This window comes from Phocoena phocoena, chromosome 19 (assembly GCF_963924675.1).
Source record: "Phocoena phocoena chromosome 19, mPhoPho1.1, whole genome shotgun sequence".
NCBI lineage: Eukaryota > Metazoa > Chordata > Mammalia > Artiodactyla > Phocoenidae > Phocoena > Phocoena phocoena.
This window is the reverse complement of record NC_089237.1, coordinates 7,414,007-7,437,197: the sequence shown is the minus strand read 5'-3', so window position 1 is coordinate 7,437,197 and position 23,191 is coordinate 7,414,007. Positions and strand designations below refer to the sequence as shown.

General features: G+C 53.8%; 1 protein-coding gene across 1 annotated transcript in view; it reads right to left on the bottom strand.

Annotated features, from left to right (window-relative positions):
• UNK (unk zinc finger) overlaps positions 1–23,191 on the bottom strand; it is a 33,885-nt gene continuing 10,694 nt past the window's right edge. Inside the window, exons 2-16 of the mRNA XM_065896901.1 lie at positions 14,090–14,299; positions 12,724–12,900; positions 12,453–12,583; positions 11,773–11,908; positions 11,110–11,227; positions 10,023–10,107; positions 8,690–8,832; positions 8,081–8,281; positions 7,442–7,507; positions 6,822–6,996; positions 5,830–5,931; positions 5,515–5,703; positions 3,195–3,376; positions 2,314–2,571; positions 1–1,479 (exon numbers count right to left, since the gene is read on the bottom strand). Of these exons, the coding sequence (XP_065752973.1) occupies positions 1,324–1,479; positions 2,314–2,571; positions 3,195–3,376; positions 5,515–5,703; positions 5,830–5,931; positions 6,822–6,996; positions 7,442–7,507; positions 8,081–8,281; positions 8,690–8,832; positions 10,023–10,107; positions 11,110–11,227; positions 11,773–11,908; positions 12,453–12,583; positions 12,724–12,900; positions 14,090–14,299 (2,329 nt within the window). The 3' untranslated portion in view covers positions 1–1,323. The remainder of the gene's footprint in view (positions 1,480–2,313; positions 2,572–3,194; positions 3,377–5,514; positions 5,704–5,829; positions 5,932–6,821; positions 6,997–7,441; positions 7,508–8,080; positions 8,282–8,689; positions 8,833–10,022; positions 10,108–11,109; positions 11,228–11,772; positions 11,909–12,452; positions 12,584–12,723; positions 12,901–14,089; positions 14,300–23,191) is intronic.

The following is a 23,191-nucleotide window of genomic DNA, read 5'->3' as shown; positions in this document are numbered from 1 at the left end:
GCAAGTTCATATTTTATTTCCAATACGTTTGGAGCTTTGATTTTTGCGTTTTTGTAAAAAAGTTTTCACTTAATTCGTTGAAAGCCCTTTCGTGCTGAGCCCAAGGGGGCGCCTGGGCCGGGCCAGACCCTTTGCAGCCCTCTTGCTCCCACCCCAGACCCCCAGTGCTGGGAGTGGGGTGGCTTCTCTCTGCCCACTCTGCCCTCCCACCCCCTGCTGCATCTCTCTGTACAGAACAATTTTAAAAATGGAAGCTAAGACACAATATACATCGGACAGGCACGCACACACATGCACACAGGCGTCTGCTCCAAACGGGCAGGACGTCAGCTGCACTCAGAGAGCACCAAGGAATGCATACGGAGCCCCTCCTGGGGAGGAGGGCGGGGCCTGAGCCCCACCTTGGTCCTCACAGTCCGCAGCTCCTCCCCACCTATTGCCCTGCTAGCTGCCAGAGGGAGGGGTGGACAGCACGGAGGGCTGTGCAGAGGGGAGACAGCTGAGGGCACCTGGGGGGTGATGGAGAGCGCAGTGCCAGCCTGGTAGGTCGCCCTGGGGCCAGGGAGGCTGCTCTAGGAGCCCGGGGGTGGGGGGAGGACTGGGGTACACCCCCGGCCTCAGGTACCTGAGGGGTAAAAGGCCTGGGCTTTGCCCCTCGAGGAGCTGCAAGGGCCCAGGGTTGGGAGTGGGGCTGGCCCCACGGCTTTGGCCCACCAGCCTGGACTAAACACACGCCTGGTAACCCTAGAGCTCGGCGGGCTTGGATCCCCCGCGCTCAAGCCTCACAGCTGGGAACCAGGTCTGGGCCCAGGTCCTCCACACCCCTGGCTCTCGCCCTGGCCTGGGGAAGTGGGGTGAACAGGGCCTGCCCTGAAGGCTTGTCCCCTCCCCTTGGCCCCTTCTAGCTTTCCACCCTTCCCTGCTCAGGCCCCAGGAAGAAGTTAAAAATAGTTAGTTCCTACATAAAAAAGAGGCTGAAACAGATTCCCTGCCAAAAGGCTGGTGGGAGAAGAGGGGACTCTGTCTCTGCAGTGGGAAAGGTAGGGAGCGGGCAGAGGGAGGACTGCAAAATAGTTTTTTCTCTTAAAAAGTGCTTGGTGAGTCTGTTTAAAGTGTGTGTCTATATCCACGTATAGATATACACACAGACACTGTTCACACACTGGCCGCCCACGCACACCTACACACATACAGAAATGTATACATAATCATATACATATACATACATACATACATACATACATACATACATACATACATATATATACTTTAAAAAGTCCTAGGGGAGAAGATCTGAGCCAGGCCGGGGCCAGGCCTGCAGGGTCACGACTGGAGGGCGTGGGCCCGGCCTGGCTGGCAGACGGGGCACTCACTGCCCTCGGCACAGAGCTCACACAGCACGGCGTGTTGGCACGGCAGCACCGCTCGGTTCTGCTCCTGACACTTAAGGCATTTCACCGACTGCATGTGGAACACGGCCTGCAGGGAAAGGGACATCACGGTCACTGGCCCAGCCCCATGTCGGACAAAGCGCTCCCCCAACTCTCACTGTAGCCCCTTGGGATGAGGAAACCCGACAGTGTGCTTACAGGCCCCAGCTGCTAAGGAAGAGGGCAGGGTCAGGGGGCTGGCTGATCACCTCACGGCGCCTCATCTCTGCTTTCCGCTGCAAGGCCGAGTGGGGCTGAGTCGGAGCTGTGCGTGGGGGAGCGGGGAGGGCCAGGGCCGCTCTACAGCTCCCAGCCGGACAGGCTTTCCCTCGCACAAAGGCTTCTGCCTCTTGTCTCGTTTGACCTTATAATGACCCTAGGTCCCCAGTGAGAACTGTGGGGTCTGGAGAGGGTAGTGATGGGCCCGAGGTGACACGGCTGCCCAACGAAGGGAAGTATACTCTTCCCACTGTGCCGCACTCCCCTGGGGACCCAGAAGGGCACCAAGGAATGCAGACAGTAGCCCTGGGGACCTAACCATTCTGGAATGTCTGCTGGCGTGTGCAGAGCTCACAGGAAGAGAAGTGGTCAGCATGAAACTTAGGGCCCAGGCGTACTAATGCAGCTCAGCTCAGTGCCTGCCCTCGAAAGTGCCAGGGGTGGGCCCTGGTGCCCATCTACCTCCAGGTTTCCCACCTCCCCAGTGAGTGACTTTCTATTCCGAGCTCCTCTCCAGCAGGCTGGCATTTTGTGTGAGCTCAGCGGGGACAGAGGCTCTTAGGAGGGTGGCCATCCCTGGAACAGCAGGGACCCATCCAAGTCCAAGCACTGGCTGAGCCCACTGTACCTCCCCACCCTGTGCTCCCCAACCTCCTAAGCTGACCTTGTCTACTTGCTCCAAGTGAGCCCGCAGCTGCTTCTGGAGAGAGTAGAGGGTGGAGAGTGAGAGGGCTTCCAGGTCGGGGAAGGTGGGCAGGGCCTGCGGGTCGGAGGCCGAGTGCAGCCGCTCCAGCTCCTCCTGTAGTTTCTTCACCTGCACCTCCAGTGCATCTCGCTGCTCCCGGGCCAGCTCGCACTCAGCGCCTGCCGCGCTGGCCCGCTCCCCGGCCTCCTCTGCCTCCTTCTTCCAGGCGTCACAAGCCTATGGGCCCAACACGCAGCACCTTGTCATGATGGCCCCCCCCGCCCTTGCCCCCCACCCCGAGAGTGCATCTCTGGGAGCCCGTGTGGGCCACTGTGGCTGCGGGGCCTGCGGGGGAGCTGGGTCAGGTGTCTGGGAAGTGGGGCAGGGAGGAGGGCTGATGCTGCCTGCAGAGAGGAGAGGTTTCAGGACCTGCAAGAGACCCTCTGTGGGCAGGGAAAGGGGCTGAGCCCAGCACAGCAGGGGAGCACCAGGCAGAGCTGGCCAGCACCTCCAGGGGCAGCCATGCTGTGGCTGGACATAAGGCCCATCTCAGAACCTAGAACCCTGGACCTAGAGCCCTGGAGAGTCAGGGCTTCTGGGCAGAAGCAAGCAGTGCTATGGGCCCAGACCAAATAAGCACCTCACAGAGGGAATTCCAAGCCTGGGATACCAGCCACCCCAGGGTCCTGACCGGCAAGGCAAGTTTTTCCACAGGGGGAGAGAATAAGCCGAACGGAGTTTCTGCTCTGTTCTCCAGGACCCCTGGCCTCCCCCAGACCCTGTACCCACTCTGTGTAAGATGGATGGGCTTGGGCTAGATGCCACAGGCCCCGGGAAAGGCGGGTGGGCGGGGCCAGTACCTGTCTTGCCTGCTTCCAGGACTCCTCCCACTGCTTGATGGTGCCGTTGGCTTCATCTAGCTCTTGCCGAAGCCGGGCCAGCTCAGCAGCCCCGGGCCCTGACAGGAAGGCAGGGGAAGTGCCCGGGGAGAAGCTTCCAGAGGCAAAATGCTCCCAGATGCTGCTATTCATCCCATTCAGACCTGCCCCAGGAAGGGGAGGAACATCAGAGCTCCGAAGAGCTCTGGGCTTGGGCCTGGCCCCCGCCCTGTCCAGCCCTGCCTGGGGGCCTGCAGGGGCTGGCTGTGCAAGGCTCCAGCAACGTCAGGCTGGGGGATTTCACAGGGATGCGCAGGCGCCACCTGTTACTCATCAGCTGCTACTTGACTTCCGAGTCTCAGCATCCCTGTCCGTAAAGTGGGGCTCCCATCCCTTGCCTCACGAGGTGAGTCAGGGGCCTTGGGAAGTGCTGTAGGGAGAGCAGTCTGGGAATGTGGCAATTTGCGAGCCCAACTTCACTTTCAGCCTAGAGAAAGGGGAGCCTTCTTGCACCCTGATGTGAGGCCCAGGAGGAGATTCAGGAAAAAAGACTTGGATTAAGAGCCTCAGATGATGGCAGAGCTGGAGCCGGAAGAGCACAGCGAGCCCTTGGTCCATCCCCCTTGTTTACAGTGAGGAAACGGACATAAGACATGTTGCCAGGAATCACAAAAACAGTTACATGGTAGAGCCAGGACGCAGCCAGGGCGTCTGGCTCCAAAGGCCTGCTCTTTGCAAACAGCTAAGCTGGGTGCTCATCCACCGCCCCCTTCACCCACTCATTCAGCAGAGGTTTAACTAACACCACGTGCCCCTGCTCTGTGGCCCCCAGGACGGCCCCTGTCTTCTGAGGGAGGCCTATATCCACCTCTGGCCTCAGTCTGCCCACACATGTCATTCTAATGACTTCTTTCTTGCTCCCTTTCCCACTAATCCGGCCAGGATGTTCTAGAACCAAACGGATTTAAAAGAGTCTGTCCTCCAAGCAACACAAGTGCACCTACATGACCAACGTCGTCCTGTATGGAGATACAAGGCTCTCTGCCCTGTCCTGGAGGCAAGAACTTGGGATCCCTGCTGAGGCAACCCTGGCCAGCGGCAAGCTCCACCTGTGCTTCTCCTCCCGCTCGGGTGGCATTTCCTCTCGTGGAGGGGAGCCATTTCCTCGGGGAGCCCCACCCAGGTTAGGTCCCTCTGTTATTCTGAATCGCAGCACCCAGCCTGTTGCCTCCACACGACAGTGACGGTCTCTAAGCATGATGTGATGTAATGCCTGGGCGCCTCTGCCTCTCCCGAGAGACCGTGGCTCCATGCCAGCAGGGACTGCTGCGCTCACCTTGTATCCGTAACTATGTGTGCAAGGAAGGAATGCGTGGCCAGTAACAGGGCTGCAGTCAAGATACCTCCAGAATATGGGCAAGCCGACAAACCTAACAGCAAGCACCTGCGCCGACAGCATCAACACCAGCGGTGAAGGTGCTGCACTCATCCTCAGAGACAGCAGGGAAGGACCCAAAGCTGCTCAGAAGGTCAAAGGGCAGCTCAGAGGCTCAGGCTCAGTGTGACCAGGATGCCCAGCACCCTCAGGGAGGGTGTTTCTGATCTCCTTGAACAGCTGCCGGGGGAGGGGGAAGTAAGAGTAGCAGCTGCTGCTGAACGAGAGGCAGCAGGTTGGATGTCTGTTACTTCAGCAGACGTTCGCGCTGGCCCCACGCACACACGCAGGTCTCCACCCGCGCTTCTGGACCCTCTGCTCTAACGTGCCCTCCAGAGCCCCTGGTCCACACAGTTCTAACGCTGGGTTCAGCCAACAGCCTTTGGAGCTACAGCTGGGTCTGCTTGGTGTTTCTGCTGGACAGGGAGGCCGCCCTGCGCCAGGGCTGAGCCTGTTCAGACTTCTCCCTTGGCCCCGAGGAGCTCTGGGTGACTAGGCAGAGCCGCCACACTGGCACGGAGAGCAGACCTAGGCCCTGGCAACTCTGAGGCCACACTTCTCACTGTGCACTGGCCCGGGGCCTAGCACTTCACTCATGTTATTTCCTTTAAGCCTCACAACCACCACACGAGGTGGGTGCTGCCATTATACCCATTTCACAGAGGAAACTAAGAGAGGCTAAGTCACTTGTCCAGGTTCACACACCTCAGAGAACCGTGGAACCGGGGCCTGACTCGCCTCCGTGCCCGGAGCCCCTACTCTATCCTCCACTCTGCACTGCCTGTAGCCGTGGACAAAATGGCCAAAGGCACTTTCCAAAAGCCCAGATTCCTGCCCCAGGCCTTAGAGAGCCATACCCCCTCTTACCCAAAGATCCATGTGATGCTGACGTCCCCAAAAATGTGTTTTCTGACTGGCTCAGGTGGCCCTGGGGCTGCTGCAGGAAATGCGAGGAGAGGCTGACAGGAGGGGACGGGGATGCTGAGTGGAAGGAAGCAGAGCTGCTCAAGGAGCCAGGGATGTTCACGGGTGCGGAGCTCTGCAGCAAACTGCCGCCTGCAAGAGAGGCCCAGGAGGCCCAGGAGCGTGGCCGAGTGAGGGGCGTGGCTCGTCTGCCCACCCCCGGGCCAGGCTGGACCCCAGGGGCCCTCCCAAGCCATCCTGCCCACCCATGCCCAGTACCGATTGTGATGCTGCCTGGGTGGGGCACCGTGCTGTTATCGAAAGTCTTCTCTAGGGCAGCTACCCCAAACTCGTTCAGGTCCAGGTCATCCAGGGCAGACTCTAGAGACAGAGTGACTGGAGTGTGAGCCTCCCAGCCTCCCGAGGGCCCACACAGTCCCGAGGTTCCAGGCCTCACCTCCTGGACCCACCTGCCCTTTACTGCCTCTACTCCTGCCCCTGCCTCATCTTCGAGCTCAGTCCCACTGGAGCTGTGCTCGCTCAAGCCTCTGCTTGTGCCTGGGCTGCCCCTCTGCCAACACCGATCCCCTAGCCAAGTCCCGCTCAAATGGCTCTCCTTTCAGAAGCCTTCTTCGATACACCCGGGGGAAATGAGCTCTAATCCAGCTGACAGAGGTCTTGTCCGCTGACGTTGCAGCTTGTATGTCTCACCCCTGAGCTCACTGAGGGCAGGCAGGTCTCTGGACCCTCAGTGGCTAGTACACAGTAGCTGCCCAACAAATGTCCACTGCGCTCTGAGGAACTGGACTGGGAGGGCAGGAACAGCATGTCTTCATCTGTCACCCCAGTGCCTGCAGTAGGACCTAGCACAAAGTGGCACCCATAAATGACTGCTGAAAGAGCAGGGCAGTGGCTTCTAACGACCAGGAACTCTAAGGACAGCTGTGCAGGTTTTTCACAAGGATACCTGGCTGGGGTTGAATGACGTATGTCGTGGAATGAGACCGCACAGGCCCATGGGAAGAGGCATCTCTTTCTAATCTGCACAGAAGAGCAAACTGGAGGGCTAACTGGCTATAAAGGCTAGTCTTGGCTCTACACCTTGGGCTCATGTTCCATTTAGGTCAAAGGGCTCAGAATGCCCACCCTCTGACTCTCCCAAGACAGATGTCTAAAGTGATCGGTATGCTGGTTTGAGTCTCACTCCAGAGACCTAGTATCTCCGACTCCAGACCTGCTCCTAGACTTAGCAACAGAAATGGCCCAATTACCTATGACCGACTCTACCGTGTCGCTGGTGGGGTAGAAGGGCAGAGCATTTGCATTCATGCCAGGAACGCTGCTGGTGCCGGCGGGGCTAGGGGGAGTAGCTGCTAGGCTGGAGGTGATACTAGAAGAGATGCTTGAGGTCAGGGGGCTGCCCACAGGGAGGATGCCCAGCATATCCTGCAACAAGAGAGTGAAGAAGAGACACAGTGGGATGGCTGCCCACGGATGGGGGCTGGAGGCGGGGGCTGGCTAGGGCAGAAGGGAAGGGTGCATCCCAGCTCTCGCCTGGTTGCCCTGAACACCTTGTTGGGAGGCTGGAGTTGGACAGGTGTGGCTTGGAGGCTGCAGGGCCTACTCATCCCTAAAGTTCTGCAGTAGGGGAAGGGAGAAGCAAGTTCAGTGCAAGGACAGATGTTTAATATTTTTTTTGACTGGCTAATGAGTGAGTCTGGAGATGAGGGGCTCAAGGGCCTGACTCCCACCCTCTCTGAATTTGGGGCTGAGGCCCCCCCTTAATCGAGAAAGCGGTGCCCCGTGCTCCCCGAAGAAGCCTCCCGGGGTTCTGGCCTGTCCTGTCCGCAGCAGGTGCCAGAAGGGGAGAAGGGGGCTGAGCGCTCTGTACCTGTTTGGGCTGAAGCAGAGGCTGCTCTTGACTCCTGGGCTCTAGTGAGTGGGGTTTTAACTTGGCCTGAGAGAAAAGTCAGGGAGCAGGAGATGAATGCGGTGCTAGGGAGCGACCCTGAGCCCATGAGTTCTCCTGAGCATCAACTTGCCATGGCTCACTGAGGGGGAAGGAGGCACCAGACACCTGTTGTACAGTCCCCCTTCACACACATGCACCCTCCTTCCCTACCCTGGGAACCCGGGGAGCTGCTCCTCTCCTCCCTGTGACTCCAAGTCACAGATAAGCCAGTTCCACACCCCTTGTCCTGCTCCCCAAGGCCCTGCTGTCCCATCAAGGCAGCACAGGGCAGGGCAAAGTCCCGACGTGGGGTCAGAAGACTGAATAGTAACCCTTTCCCCTCTATTAACTGGCTCTGACACTGGGTGAGGTGCTCAGCCTCTAACCTGCCTGTCTTCATCTGTAAAATGGAATGGCCTCACCCGCTCTGCTCAGTCTTGAAGAGGCTGGGAACAGGGGCTTCCTAGCTCCCAGTCACATTCCCCATAGCTGGGCCAGGACAACCCTCCAGGTCTTCTCTTGCCGCATGCAGAAGGTTAGCCCATGCTAACCTCACTGGGCTGCCCCCTCATCCCTTACCTGGCATTTCAAAGTTTTCAGGTACTCAGCTCCCACCTGGTCTTCCCTCTCGAAGCCAGGAGCCTTCTTATAACTGCCAGGGGCGAGGCCAGACTCCCCAGGAAAGACAATGCCTTCCAGATTCGGGGGCTTCCTGATGGAGCCCGGTGGGGAGCCACAGAGGTTAGATGGGCTGCCAAGGCTGCTGTTTCTACAGAGGAGCTGCAGAGAAAGAAGAGTAGGCTGGTGGGCAAAATGCAGGCTGGGGCATGGCCCATTCTCCGTCCCTGCGTGGGAGGGAGATCCTTCATCAAGGGGCTCAGTTGCTTTTTAACTGGCCAGGGGGCAGCAACCACCACCCAGGACCCAGAACCCCATGTGGAAGCTGTGTGTTGGGGGGCAGACAGGTTTTGTCCCTTCTACTACCTGTGATCAGCTCTACCCAGGCTGATCGCAGGGCTCTGGGGACACCACTCCAGCCACTATCAGCTTTTGACAGAGAGAAGAACCCTGGGGCAGAAAGGGCAGCACCCTTGGGCGGAGGCCTCCTCCCCAAGCACAGGGCACGAGAGGCAGGTGTTGGCTCTGGGCAGGCATGGTGCCCACCCCACCCCCTGGACAGGCACGTACAGCGCTGAGGTCAGGGGCATGCGGGCTGGAAGGGCTCACGGGCACCGAGTCTCCGGCAGCAGACGGCATGTACAAGACGGGACCTGGCTGGGTGGGGCTGGACACAGCGGAGGAAGGCTGCAGGTCGTCACTGAGGGGTGGCTCTGCAAGAGACAGGGGCAGGGTGTCAGCAGGCTCCCGAGCCAGCTCTGTCCCTCCAAAAATGCATCTGGGTCTCTTAAAGGAGCGCACGCATCCCCCTGCGTATGAAGGGAAGGCTTCTGTTTCTATTAATATCACGTGCTGTGCACTTACTACGTGCCAGGCAATTTGTATTAATCGTAAATCTTCACAATGACTGGAAGACAGAAGTGATACCGTGGTCTCCACTTTACAGATAAGGAAACTGAGGCTCAGAGAGGTAAGGTATATCTCCCAAGGGGGCTGAGCTAGGAAACAGAAGAGCTGGGATTTGAACCCCAATCCACACGCCTCCAAAGCTTGGGCCATTCATTGCTTCTCTGTGCTGCCTTGGCTGGGCCCACCTCTGAGCCACATGTGTGCTTCCCCTCCCTAGGGCCTCAGTTTATTTTTCACTCTAATCCCAGAGATAAGGCCTAAGGCTAGAAAGAAGTTAAGGACAAACAGAGCAGTGGCCTGGGGCAGACACAGGTTGTAACTGCGACCCGTCTCTGAGACTGGCGGTGGTGGTCTGGAGCGGCACCGCAGCCCGGGACCGCCTGCAGCTGCTGAGTACCCGGAACGTGCCTAGTCTGGACTGGACCGTGCTGCAGCTATGCAAGTACACGCCAGCTTTCAAAGACTTGGCTTGAAGAAAAAAAGGGAAAATATCTTGATTTTATGTTGACTGTATTTTAAATGATATTATTTTATGTTGGGTTAAATGAAAATATATTATTAAAAATTGACCTATTTCTTTTTCTTCTTTTTAGATGTGGTTACTAAAATATCTAAAATGACATAAGGGGGGTTGCATTAAATTTTGATTGGACAGCTCTGCTCTCAGCAGGGCAGAGTGCTGTGTTCAGTTAGTGATGTCTGCCATGGGTGGGGCACGGGGTGGCTGCTGGGATTTGCCTAGTTGGCTGGGGAGGGTGCCTCACCCTGCCTGGGCCTGCGAGTGTGCGACCAGGGGCACAGTCCCTGCTGTCTCACGACCTTGGAAGCTCCAGGGTTTTGAGACCAGTTCCAGAGAGGTGGGGCGGGGGGGTGGGGGAATGGAACTTCCAGGGGGGACAGGGGCCCACTGCTGGCTGACACTGAACTTAGGGGGAGGGGGGACGGGAGGGGAGGGGGGAGAGGGCACTGCCCCAGGGCAATGGGAACAGCATACGGTCTACGTGGGCGAAGGCGCAGAAGGGTCCTCGGGGACAGCTGCCCGACTGCTGCATGTCGTTGCACTTGGTAGATTTATAGATCTGGAGGGCAGAGCAGAACAGAGGTGGGTTAGGCTTGGGCAGAGAGAGAAAGGCAGCCAGGGGTGCCTTCAGCATGGCTGGGTTAGCTTAGAAATCCCTCCTTTCTCCTCCCCACCCGATGCCGCTTCCCTAAGTCTCTCCCTGCCAACTGCTTACTCAAGCCAGAGTGAGCAGACACTGCCGCCCGCATGCCAGGGACCACCCCCCTCCTGTGGTCACAGGCCCAACCAGCCCTGACCCAGCTCTCACAAAGGGATCTTCTCCATGCTACTCTCAACTCATGATCTTGGCCAGGGCTGTGACCTTCCAATGTAACTCTACGCATTAAGGGGGCCAAGTTCACAGGCAACACCCATCCACCCTGGAGCACTCTGGGCTGGGATCTACGCTGGGCCTAACTTTCTACCCTGCTGTCTGTAGCCCACATAACGTAGTTTCCGTCCGTGTGTCTATCTCAGGGTGTCCTGACCTCCATGGAACCAAGGGAAGGGACAGCACATGCCTCTACATACCATACGTGAGATTGTGGCACACTGACAGAGCCCAGGCCGCACCGTGGGGCTAGGGGCTGCATCAGGGAAGTTGCTGGTCCCTAGGCCCTCATATGGTACAGGACAACGGTAAGGGGACTTCTTATTTTTTAAATCTTGATGCTACGTTAAGTACCACAAGTGGTGCAAAGCCCAGAACGGCCAAGTCACCATGCCCAGCGCGTGCTCTCCCTATCAGGGGGGCTCGGGGAAACAAAACCAGGGGCCAAGGGCTGCTAGGTGAGTGTGGGCTCAGACAAGGAAAGCTGCCGAATCAGGGTGTGGGGCTCCTTTACGTACTGCCTGGGGGGGAGCCTGTGGCTACAGATCCCTCCCAGGATGGTGTCAGGATGGATTCTGCCAGCATCGGCCCGGACCCTCCTTTCCTTTCTCCTTGCTTTCCAAAGAGGATATGTTAAGCTACCCCCAACCCTCGAAGGGCCGCGGCTCGGGCGCCAGCTCCAAGGCCCACCTCTGGGTGGAACTGCTGCTCCGTGCGGGTGTGGCAGTACTGGCAGGAGTCTCCGTTCTCACACTTGCCAGGGTCACCCCACTCGTCCCCGTGTTTTACGTTCGGACATGGAGATGACCTGGTTAAATAAGAGGGTGGGGTCAGATGGACGCAGAGCGGATCTGGGGGAGCCAATGAGATCGCTGCTGTTCAGGGCCCCTCTCTGGTCTCCCGGCTTTGCACAGCCAGGCTCAGAAGTAGGAAACATCAGCTGCAGAGTGAGGGCCTTACTGGGGCCAGAAGCCTGGCTTTGCTTCTCTGGCCCAACTGGCTGCATCACCGAGAAGGACACTGTTTTGCTCGCTTTAGCCAAGTCCTCCCCCGAGCACCGTGCAGCCCAAGGACAGCCAGGCTACAACCACACCAAGTGGGGCCTGGCAAACGCCCCTCAGGATCCGAACTAGAGGGGCTTCTAACCCAAGATCCTCATTTCATGCCAAAGGAGGATCCAGGAAGGCCCCCTATCGTTCAGCTATCCTGACCATTCTCTCCCCTCGTACCTGGGTGCTGTGATTCTGTGATCCCCAGGGCTGGCCTCCCCGAGAGCACAGTGCAAGCAGCCCCTGCCGGGATCCCTTCCCTGCCACCCTCCCTCCCACGGCTGGCCTGCTTGGGCCAAAGCACCTGTATTTGTGCTTCCGGGGACTCCGCCGCCGGTCCTTGCTGTTGTGGTAGTAGGGACAGGCGTAACCCTGGCGGCACAGCCGTGGGGGCTTCTTGCACGGCTCCGTCTTATAGTTCCCCAGCACATAAGCGGTCTCTGCACAGGGGGCCAGAGGCAGGGGTCAGGTGGAAGGAGAAGCCACTAGGAAGGAGTCTAGGAGCCGAGGCTTTTGTGAGAGGTATGAGCAGGGCCACCTCCTCGTGGGCCAATGCCAAGACTGAGACCCGGGAGAGAGGTAAGGAGGATGCCGCCGTTCCTCACTGGAGATACTCACAGCTCACAGAGTTAAAAGGGCGTCCGCAGGAGGGTTGAGAATACACCTACGTGTACTCATATACGTGTACGACTGTGTATGTGTGAAAGCCTCCTGACGGAATTTAGGGAGCACCTGGGGTGACGGGAGCAGGGCAAGGTGTGTCTGGGGAGACTCCCCCAGAAGTGCCCCCGGATGCCAGGGCTGCAGTTGGCGGGATGTGAGGTGGGATGAGGGGGCAAGTGCCTCCCAGCAGAGGTGGTGGCTTGGGCTGGAGAAGGCAATAGGTGGTGGTGAGCCATGTCCTCAGAGCAGCCATGGGGAGGAGAGGGGGGAGGACAGACAGCTGGTGGGAGGGGGCATGGCCATTTGTGTGGCCACCTTTACCTTGCCACCGAGGCTCCTCACTGAGGATTTTTTCTATCATGGCGTGGCTTGCGGCCCCAGCCGACTGGCCCTCTATGCTGCCCTCTACTGTGGTCTGACCGTTCTGCAAGGCCTCCATTGCCTGGAGCTCCCTGGGAAGAGAGGAGAGGACAGAGAGAGCGGGGAGAGGGCATGAGGAGGAAGGAACCAGAGTGCCAGCCCTGCACTTCGTCGGTGGTACTCACCGCGTCTGCAGCCAGGCCCCCACCCCGGCCCTCAGCCATCAACCCACCTGATGTCATAGACAGGGGAGCGGAGGTCATGGGGCCCATGAGCAAAAGCGCAGTGCAGGCCGTTTTTGGTGCAGTTGCCTTTTGAGTCTGTCTCGTGGATGCAGATTCCAGTCTTATAGTAGCGCAGGTGGTACCTGCGCTCAGTGTCCCCTGTGGTCCTGTGCAGGAATGGGCACCTGAAACACAGCATCAGGGGTGGGGGTCACTCACCTTCGCCCCCTGCAGCCTGGGCTACCAGCCGTGCCCTTTCCTGCCCGTTGAAGGCTTTCTCATGACCCAGCGGCTGTACTGATGGTGGGTCAAAGAGGCAAGCAAGTGACGAGTCCTGCTGAGGTAACAGAGCCACCCTCCCACTGCCGGTGGGTGCTGTAGCCCAAAGTGGGGCCTGAAAGGCCTGGCATTCCCACTTCAGCTTCTCAAAGACTACTCAGCCAGTGCCCTGGGCTGTCCTGAAGAGAAGCTCCAGAGGGGGGCACTCTTGGGAGAACAAACACTGCCTAGGTCAGGGGTCTTCAGAGAAGCAAACGCCCTTGGGCCCTGGGGGCTTCATGAAGCTGGGGGGAGGGGTGAGCAAGCCTTTGACCCCTGGGAGAAATGGAAGAGCTGGTGTGGGGTGGTTCAGTGAGGTGCACCCACAGAACACCCCGCAGTGCCTCTGTCACCACCTCTGCACGGCTGAGACACTTGTTAGGCGGGGTCAGTCAGTGCCCCCTCCGCACGGCTGAGACCCTTGTTAGGCGGGGTCAGTCAGTGCCCCCTCCGCACGGCTGAGACACTTGTTAGGCGGGGTCAGTCAGTGCCCCCTCCGCACGGCTGAGACACTTGTTAGGCGGGGTCAGTCAGTGCCCCCTCAGTGACGTTCCCAGGTTTGCCACCTCATGTTTGTCATGTGTTATGCCCTGTCTCTTCACAGAGCTTTGTGGCAAAATATTTAGGGTCAGCAAAAAGGGAACTAGAAAAAAAAAATAGAAAAAAGGGCACTAGAGAGGCTGCGTGTCACTAAACAGCCTTGGTGGGCACTGCATGGGATGGAGTGGGTAGTACAGGCTCGGGAGAGGGTCCTTGTGACCTGCAAGGGACCAGGAAAGAAGGCCCAGGAAGCCACTTTGGTTCAGATGTGGCCCTTAGGCTTAGCAGAAGAAAGGCCTGTGTAGGGCTTCCCAAAAGTAGGGAAAGGAGAAGGGGTCTCCCCCAGATGATGGCGGGGTCTGAACCCAGGTCCAAACCATAGGACGGTGGGCCAGGCTGCAGCAGGTCCCCAAAGGCAGGCTCTGGCTGGCTTCTTGGACTCTGACTGGACTATTGTGAGGGCATCTGATCCAGGAGGCAGGGGGCTCCTCTGAGGGCAGGCTGGGCAGCACTCACTCGTCGCCCTCCGGGCAGAGGCCTGTGGCCTCGTCGTACTTGGTGCAGTAGACGTCGGGGCTGTAGTTGAAGGTGCCGTCCCGGCGGCGGATGGACCGGCGGCGTCGCTGGTTCACGAAATGCCAGTGGAAGCAGGTGTAGGGCCGATGCTGAGTACATTTGTGTTGTACAAAGAGCGGGCACTGCTCAGTGCGGAATTCCTTCAGGTACCTGCAGGGAGAGCCCCCGAGTAGGGCGGGCCAGGAGCAGAGAGTTAAGTCCCTTGTTTCCCAGCAAGAAGTTGGCCACCAAGTCCCCCAAGGGCCCTACTCTGGGGGCGGCTAGTTCAACTGAGACACCAGAAAAGACCCAGAGCTAAGGCAGGCCCTCAGCATCAGGATCCTTCCTGATACGCAGGTCCCCAGCCAGCCTGAAGGGCAGGAACCATAGACCACAAGGGCCCTCAGTGGTCAGCTGCCTCTGCCATGGTGACCAGAGGAGCGCTTCGTCAGTGGCTTGTTCTCTGGGCGCTCCCCGAGGTTTCCCAGGCCAAACCACTGATCACAGGGAAAAGGCTGCAAACCAGAGCTTGAGGAGCCTCTCCTAAACTTCCTGCAAGGGTCTCTGCTGCCCAATCTGCCTGCCAATTCCTGGAGGCCTTACTTGTCTCAGGAGCAGGGCTGGGGCACAAGGCCAAGGGCCAGGACAGCTGCTGCTCTAGAGCTGAGAGCCCAGGTCACAAGGTGTCCTTCCGGACCACTGACACAGGTCATCACTGTCCTGTCCGCTGACCTCCTTCCAGAGACACTTCCTAGCATTACCCAAGTCTGTTTGTGAAGCTCATGTTGGAAGCATCTGAAGAGACTCCCTCTCAGCCTTGCCTCCCACAACAGTCTTGCAAATGAGTACCTGCAGCAGCTGAGGTATTCTATTTCCATCCCAACCTGGGGTTGGGGGCTCTGTCTGTCCTCCCAGCCTCCTCCCAACCTGCATCTCTCTCCTTTACTCTGCACCTAAAAACCAAGACAGGGCTTCCCTGGTGGCGCAGTGGTTGGGAGTCCGCCTGCCAATGCAGGGGATGCGGGTTCGTGCCCCGGTCCGGGAAGATCCCCACATGCCGCGGAGCGGCTGGGCCCGTGAGCCATGGCCGCTGAGCCTGCGCGTCCGGAGCCTGTGCTCCACAACGGGAGAGGCCACAACAGTGAGAGGCCCGCATACCGCAAAAAAAAAAAAAACCAAGACGACCCGAAGCTCCTCCCCCCACACCACCCAGTGGAGGGCCTGACCCACTTACCCCCTTACAGAACCATACCATCCATCTGTGTTTTCATTCACTTTGTGTCCAGGTGGAGGGTTTCTTAGATTTACCGCCACTGCCCCCCCACCCCCCGAGACACACACACACACACACACACACACACACACACACACACACGGTGGGCACAAGCAGGCAGCCCAGTTCCCTATATTCATTCCTTCAAGCCCTAGCAATGAAGGCAACAAATGGCTTGATAAAAGGCATTTGATGCCAGTGAGGAGGATGGTTCTAGAAGGCACAGAAGGTTGTGTGCAGAAGGGAGGGTGGAGAGAGCAGCCACCTGGAGCTGGAATGCCTGGGAAACAGGCGAGAGGGTCCAGCCCATGTCTTTGGCTCATGCCAGGATATGCAGGGCCTTATCAGTCTGGGCATATGGAAGGTGTGGGGACAGGTAGGTCCAGGGCTGAGACTTTCCAGACAGGTTTTCTTTAACACTAATGAGAGTGCTGTAAAATCCTCCCAGAAAAGGGGAATTGCCTGGCAGTCCAGTGGTTAGGACCCCGTGCTTTCATTGCCAGGGGCCCGGGTTCAATCCCTGGTCGGGGAAACTAAGATCCCACAAGCCATGTGGCGTGGCCAAGAAACCCCAAATCCTCCCAGCCCTGAAGTGTGGAGAAATGTCCAGGCGTGTGTACTGGGCAGGGGGAAGCTGGAGCTGGGTGCTCCCTAAAGAACACAGATAGGGGGTTTAAGGGACAGTGAAGCTTCCAGATAGCATCCTATTCATTCAGCACCTATTTACTGAGCACTTACTAGATGCAGGCATGGTGGTGAGCGCTGAGGACACTGACGTAGCAGGTCCTTATCCTTAGGAAGCCCATATTTTCATGGGAGACACACCGTAACAGGTGGAATCAATCAACTGTGGAAAAGGTTATGAGGAAGGTTTGCAGAGGGCTCTTTGGGAACCCAGAGGAAGGATCCTTGACCCAGGCTGGCACAGAGGAAGGGGGAAGGGAAGGAGAGGTACTTGTGGGTGAAGAATGTGGGAAGGGTGTTTTAGGCAAAGGGAACAGTACGAGCTTAGCAACAGTACGCCTAAGTCAGAGCTCCGAGCGCCTTTGTGGAATGTGAGTGGGGTAGAACTGGAAAAGGGAAATGAGGATGAGGTGAGGTGTGGGAGGAGCCACATTTCAGGGATATCATCTCCAGGCTGCAGATATATTCTGAGACACTGGGTTGAAACCTGGAAGGCTCCGTAGAGCCTCTCACAGCCCCTTTGACATTGGAACGTAAGGTCTTCCTGTCTCCCTCTCTGTCTGGTTATAGACAGAAGTCTGCCCTGCGTACTGTACACAGGTACAGTATGTGGCAGTATCAAACCCTGGCACTGAGTTGGGACACCAACCCCCAAACTGCTGGACTGATCTCTCCTGCGCAACACATACTCCACCTGACTCCTGACCCACAGGAGACTAATTCAGGAGGTAACAGGTAGGAGATGGGAGCGGATGAAGCTGATCCCAGGGCCAGGGAAGAATGAGAAGTATTGATAGTTAGGACTGACAGACTAAATACAGGACATCCAGTTAAACTGGAATATCAGATAAATATTTTGTGGGACATGCTTATACTAAAAAATTATCCATTATCTGAAATTTCAATCTAACTGGCATCCTCTTTTTTTTTTTAAAGCATGGCTTGGGTTTCTTCTTTTATTTATTTGGCTGTGCTGGGTCCTAGTTGCAGCACACGGGATCTTCATTGCCACGTGCAGGATCTTTAGTTGAGGCATGCGTGTGCGATCTAGTTCCCTGACCAGGAACTGAACCCAGGCCCCCTGCACTGGGAGCACAGAGTCTTAACCACTGGACCACCAGGGAAGTCCCTGGCATCCTCTATTTTTGTTTGCTAAATCTAGCAACCCTAAGAGTGGCACGTGCCTGCTTAGTATCAATGCCTCAGTAAAAACCCAGGGAGGCAGTCCAGAGAAGTGACTGTGGACACAGTCTGTCCTCTTGGAGAGAGTTCCTGGCAAGCCTGCTTCTCTGGGGCAGCCATGTCCACAGTGTTACCTACAGATGCTACGGCCCCAAAGGGCTCCAGCTGGCAGAGGTGTCACAGAGGAAAGACATGGAGGCAGCAAATTACCTCATTCTAAGCCTCTTCATCTCCATTCCCACCACCATGGGTCAGGCACTTGGTACCTCTTAATAAACCGGTCTCCTTGTGTCCGCCTCTCCCCTGTCCGGTTCATGTTGCATAGTACTCACCATTTTTCCCAGAACCCAAATGTAATTTTCACTTTCTTAAAAGCCTTTAGCTTCCACGAGTAGCCACTGATAAAGACCAACTATTCGGCCTGGCATTTCAAGCCCTACACATCTGGTCCAGTGAACTCTTCCAGCCTCATTTCTCTTGAATCCAGTAATACTGGAGTCCTCGGTGTCTTGCAAAGAGATCTTTAACTTCCCTGCCTTTGCTCATGTCCCCTTCCTCACCTGTAGAAATCTTTCAAGGCTGAATTCAATGGTAATTAATCTTCTGATGCCATCACTTCCACGAAGTTTTCCTTGACCTCTACCCATCCTCCCCCTCCTGCCCTTGTCTCCAGCTAAGTTATCGTCTCTAAGCTTTTGCAGCACTTTCTCTGGACATTTCTTATAGTCCTTATCCTGCACTGCATATTAATAATGTGTACGTTTTCCTCTGTTACTAGATTATAAAGTCCTTGACAGCAAGCACGTAATAATCCAGTACAGTGACAGTTTGCTGAACGAATGTAACAAGAAGTCGCACAAGAGGCGAAGTCTACAAAGATATTAACCATTTTATGATGCCGCGCACAGGCAGACATTGAGAGCTGGAAGCTTAATCCTATTCCCTGGTGAAAAGCACTACAGTGCAGGAAATCTGTAACTCTGCAGACAGGGCGGACTGTCCTGCAGAAAAGCCTCTCACGAGAGAAGGGGCCAAATGACTGAGTCTAGGCCGGCAGAATACCCACTTTCAACCAACAATAATCAATGAGAGAAATGTCTAACCTTCTGCTTAAGCCATTAACAGAACTGTGCCATCCTCCACCTGGGAACCAAAATGTTTAGTCAGAACTTCCCACTCTCCCTGTCCCCCTCTAACCTTGTGCTAACCAGCAACACACTGCCCAGACAGCAAGGAGAAACGCACTTAGAAATCACTCTTTTCTACTTTCATGGATTGAAATGAAACAAATTTTCAGTGGAAATGAACAACTGTCTCCATTAAGCTCCAACCGATCTTTCCATTTTAAAGGTCTGAAAGCATAAGATCTAAGAAAATAGGCTGAAACTTACTCATTCCAATTCAACCAGCTCTCAGGAAAACCAAGAAGTCCTGGAATCCCTGGTTAGGAGAGAAGACTCGCCAACCACCCCTGCCCCACTCCAAGATCTGGGGGGCGCACAGGGCCACAGAGCTCAATTCTTCCCACTTCCATCTCCCAGGAATACCCGCACTCAAGGATAAAAGACAATAAATGTGGACTAGCTTCAAATTGCAAGGCCTCAGTGACCTACTGTGGCCAGGATGAGTCAAGAAACCACTCAGGCCCTGAATCAGTAAGAGTTGATGGAAAAAGCCACATCTTCTTCCTTCCCAGGAGAAGGATCAACGAAGGTTGGAGGAACACTGAGGTTGCTCAGAGTCTCACCTTGACTAAGGAGCAGCGCCCACATGTTTGTCCCAACAGGGGCTGACTTTCAAAGTTATCTTTCACTCCTTTTTAGGACATCATATTAATTATCCTATTAATGGTTTATCTGTAAATGTAAAGGATCATTGTGCAAGTAACATGCCCACTTACAAAAAGTTTTTAAATGTAGAAAAGAGGGGACTTCCCTGGTGGCGCAGTGGTTAAGAATCTACCTGCCAACGCAGGGGACACAGGTTCAAGCCCTGGTCCGGGAAGATCCCACATGCCGCAGAGCAACTAAGCCCGTGAGCCACAACTACTGAGCCTGTACTCTAGAGACCACGAGCCACAACTACTGAGCCCACGCGCCTAGAGCCGGTGCTCCAAAACAAAAGAAGCCACGGCAATGAGAAGCCCGCGCACCGGGACGAAGAGTAGCCCCCGCTCACTGCAACTAGAGAAAGCCCGCGTGCAGAAATAAAGACCCAATGCAGCCAAACAAAAATAAATTTAAAAAAATATTTTTTTTAAAAAAAGGGCGAAATCACCCTTAATCCCACCACGAATAATGCTAGACTTTTGGTTAATTTTCTCCCAGTACTTTTACACAAATATAATCATAAGGTATCATATTACTTAACTGCTTTATAAAACTAATACCTTTCCCTAAAAACTTTTAAAATCAAATACATGCAAACATTTAAAAAAAAAATCAAATGATACTTTCAATATTTACTGGATTATCTTTACTTTCCAAAATTCTAAAACAGCAAAAATCAGGCTACTTGAAATCAAAATTCAATCACTTGCCCCATTAAACCAACAGTGATAACATAAGGGATTAACAATATATTCAGTAAATTACATCACTTTTTCTTTTTCTAAGATTTTTTTTGATGTGGACCATACTTAAAGTCTGTATTGAATTTGTTACAATGTTGCTTCTGTTCTGTTCTAGTTTTTTGGCCGCAAGAGGCATGTGGGATCTTAGCTCCATGACCATGGATTGACCAGGGATCGAACCCGCACCCCCTGCACTGAAAGGTGAAGTCTTAACCACTGGACCGCCAGGGAAGTCCCTACATCACTCTTAAGGTGTTAAATCAAGTGCTAACTGCTACCAGCTCAATTTCCAGCTAAACTTTATTTTTGGAGCTGTACGCTCAGCTTGCGGGATCTTAGTCCTCTGAGGACCAGGGATGGAACCCACGCCCTTGGCAGCGAAAACACAGAGTCCTATAACCGCAGGGAATTCCCTCCAGCTAAACTTTAAATCCTATTCTAAATTGTCTCACTTAATAGCTTTATCTGTTTGGGTGTTTCACTCTCCTCTGGGTAGGAGGGTGAGCAGAATTTGAATAAACTGAATAAACAGAAAAGTATTAGAGATGACTGTTAGAAAAACTACATAAATTTATTTTTTTAATTATTTATTTTTATTTATTTTTGGCTGCATTGGGTCTTCATTGCTGCGCGCGGGCTTTCTCTAGTTGCGGGGAGCCGGGGCTCCTCTTCATCGCAGAGCACAGGTGCTAGGTGCACGGGCTTCAGTAGCTGTGGAACACAGGCTCCGTAGTTGCGGCTCGCGGGCTCTAGAGTGCAGGCTCGGTAGTTGTGGCTTGCGGGCTTAGTTGCTCCTCGGCATGTGGGATTAGTTGCTCCTCGGCATGTGGGATCTTCCCAGACCAGGGATTGAACATGTGTCCCCTGCACTGGCAGGTGGATTCTTAACCACTGCGCCACCAGGGAAGTCCTTTTTCAATTTTTTTCCAAGATTTTTTTTTTTTTTTTTGACATGGACCAATTTAAGTCTTTATTGAATTTGTTACAGTATTGCTTCTGTTTTCTGTTTCGGTTCTTTGGCCGCAACGCATGTGGGATCTTAGCTCCCTGGCCAGGGATTGACCCCGCACCCCCTGTGCTGGAAGGCGAAGTCTTAACCACTGGACCGCCAGGGAAGTCCCAAAACCACGTAAATTTAGAAGCAATGGGGAGGACGTAGCTGACGTTTTAATCCGTATCTATCTAGCTCCCCCCGCCTCTAGAATCGTGCTTAGCATGGCCTCACTCTGACTCTACCTCCCCTGCTGCCACTGACCTGCTCCTCTCGCCAACAGCAAGCTAAACTCTACAGCAGGGTCAGCAAACCTTTTTCTGTAAAGGACCATAGAGTAAGTATTTCAGACTTTGAGGGCTAAAAGGCCAAACTGAGGATATTCCGTACGTACTTACGTAACAAGAGAAAAAACAAATTTCCACAGATTTTTTATTGGTGAAAATAATAATTGGCTATAACTTTTGGTAACACAGGTCTACTAATAAGAATGGACTTAGGGTGGCAGGAATAACATTTGCCAAGTTGGGGGTCCCTTTCACCAAAATTGGTTACGAATGTTCATCTGTTAATGCTGATCGGTAATAAGATTTTACTTATTTCACCTTTGAAAATGTCTTTTCACATAGATAGGTACTGACAAATGTTATCATTCTACAAGCATGATTTTAATTGAGCATATTGGTCTTAGAATACATTTATAGAATTCTATTAGTGTCTTGATACTTTTTTTTAATATCTTTATTGGAGTATAATTGCTTTACAATGTTGTGTTAGTGTCTGTTGTATAACAAAGTGAATCAGCTGTAAGTATACATAGATCCCCCCATATGATGCTTTTAACTACTTCCAATTGAAGGTTTGGCATAAACTCATTTGCAAAGGTCGATGGATTTTGAAATATGGAAATTTCCTTTGTATTCCTATCAAGATGCAAAATCACTGCTCAGACTATAATTTGTGTTCAGAAATCATATCCATGGTAGGGACTTCCCTGGTGGTCCAGTGGTTAAGAATCTGCCTTCCAGTGCGGGTACGCAGGTTCGATCCCTGGTCAGGGAACTAAGATCCCACATGCTGTGTGGCACTGAGCCTGCGCACCACAACTAGGACCCGACGCATCAATCAATCAATCAATGAAATCATATCCATGGTAAATTTGTGTAGGGATAGAGATCTCACCTTTGTTTTAACTTCTGGCAGCAGAGGAAGTGTGTAAGGTAGTTTGACATGACACGTTTCAAACGTTAGTTGTCTAAATGACTTACTGCAACATAAGGTTTGCGTATAAGTGATGTTTTGTCTTGTAATTTTAGGGTGAATTCATTAAGAAACATTATCAAACCTGCAGCAAAAGCTAACTTCCAAAGCCATTCAGCATTCGGTAATAGTGGTTGAGAACGATTCTTCTTTCAGAAAAATTTCAATCTCAGCCCTGAACTCAAAAAATTACAAGAAAACTTCACCACTGCTAAGCTATCTAGTTGTGTAGTAGGGCATGCCAGAATATTCAGCTTTTATTTTTGATAAAAATTCATGGAATTGAGGATTGTTAAGTCCACAAGAGGGAGTGAAGCTCATCACTGATCCTAGCAGTTCAAGAACTCATGACAGATTCGAATACTTTCCACAGAGTCCCTGCTGATGAATACAATGAATAACCACAGGCTTTAAACACCTTATGTTTTCATAAGCTTTGTACATTTGTCCAATTAAATCTTTTTCTGCTCCACACATATTCCTACCATCATCAGTTGTAACAGATATCAGCAGATTATACTTCAGGCCGTAGTGAATTAAGTGTTTTCTTAATGTTTTTGAAAAGAAAATATCCTCAGCTGTAGTTGTTTTAAGTAGACTATTCATAGAAGCTACTTCTTCAGTCACTTCATACGCGGCACTGACTTCATGAATAAAACAGTAGCTTCTGTTGACACATCAAGAGCCAAGAAAAACCACACAAAATCATTTGCCTTGTTTTCTAATTGACCACTGATGTTTTTCCCATTGACCTCAACATTTTGAGAAACCGTTCTTGCTGAAAGGCTCATGCTCTTAAACAAGTTTGTTTTCTCTGGACATGTTTCTTCAGCTTCTTCCCTCAAACATAATTTAATTAATTCTCTACCCGTAAATGGCTTTCCTTGCTTGGCTAACACATGAGCCACTCAGAAACTTACTTCAGTTGTAGCCTCGTTTTCATTTTTGTGAAGGAATTCTGCTGCAATGCAACAGTCTCTTTAGGATTTTCTCGTTTTTCTGGCCGTTGCCTTCCTAGGAGTTGGGAACATTGTGACAACTACATAGTCTGGTAATGCTAATGGGTTCTTTCAGCACAGCTTTTTAATTAGATAGCTTTGC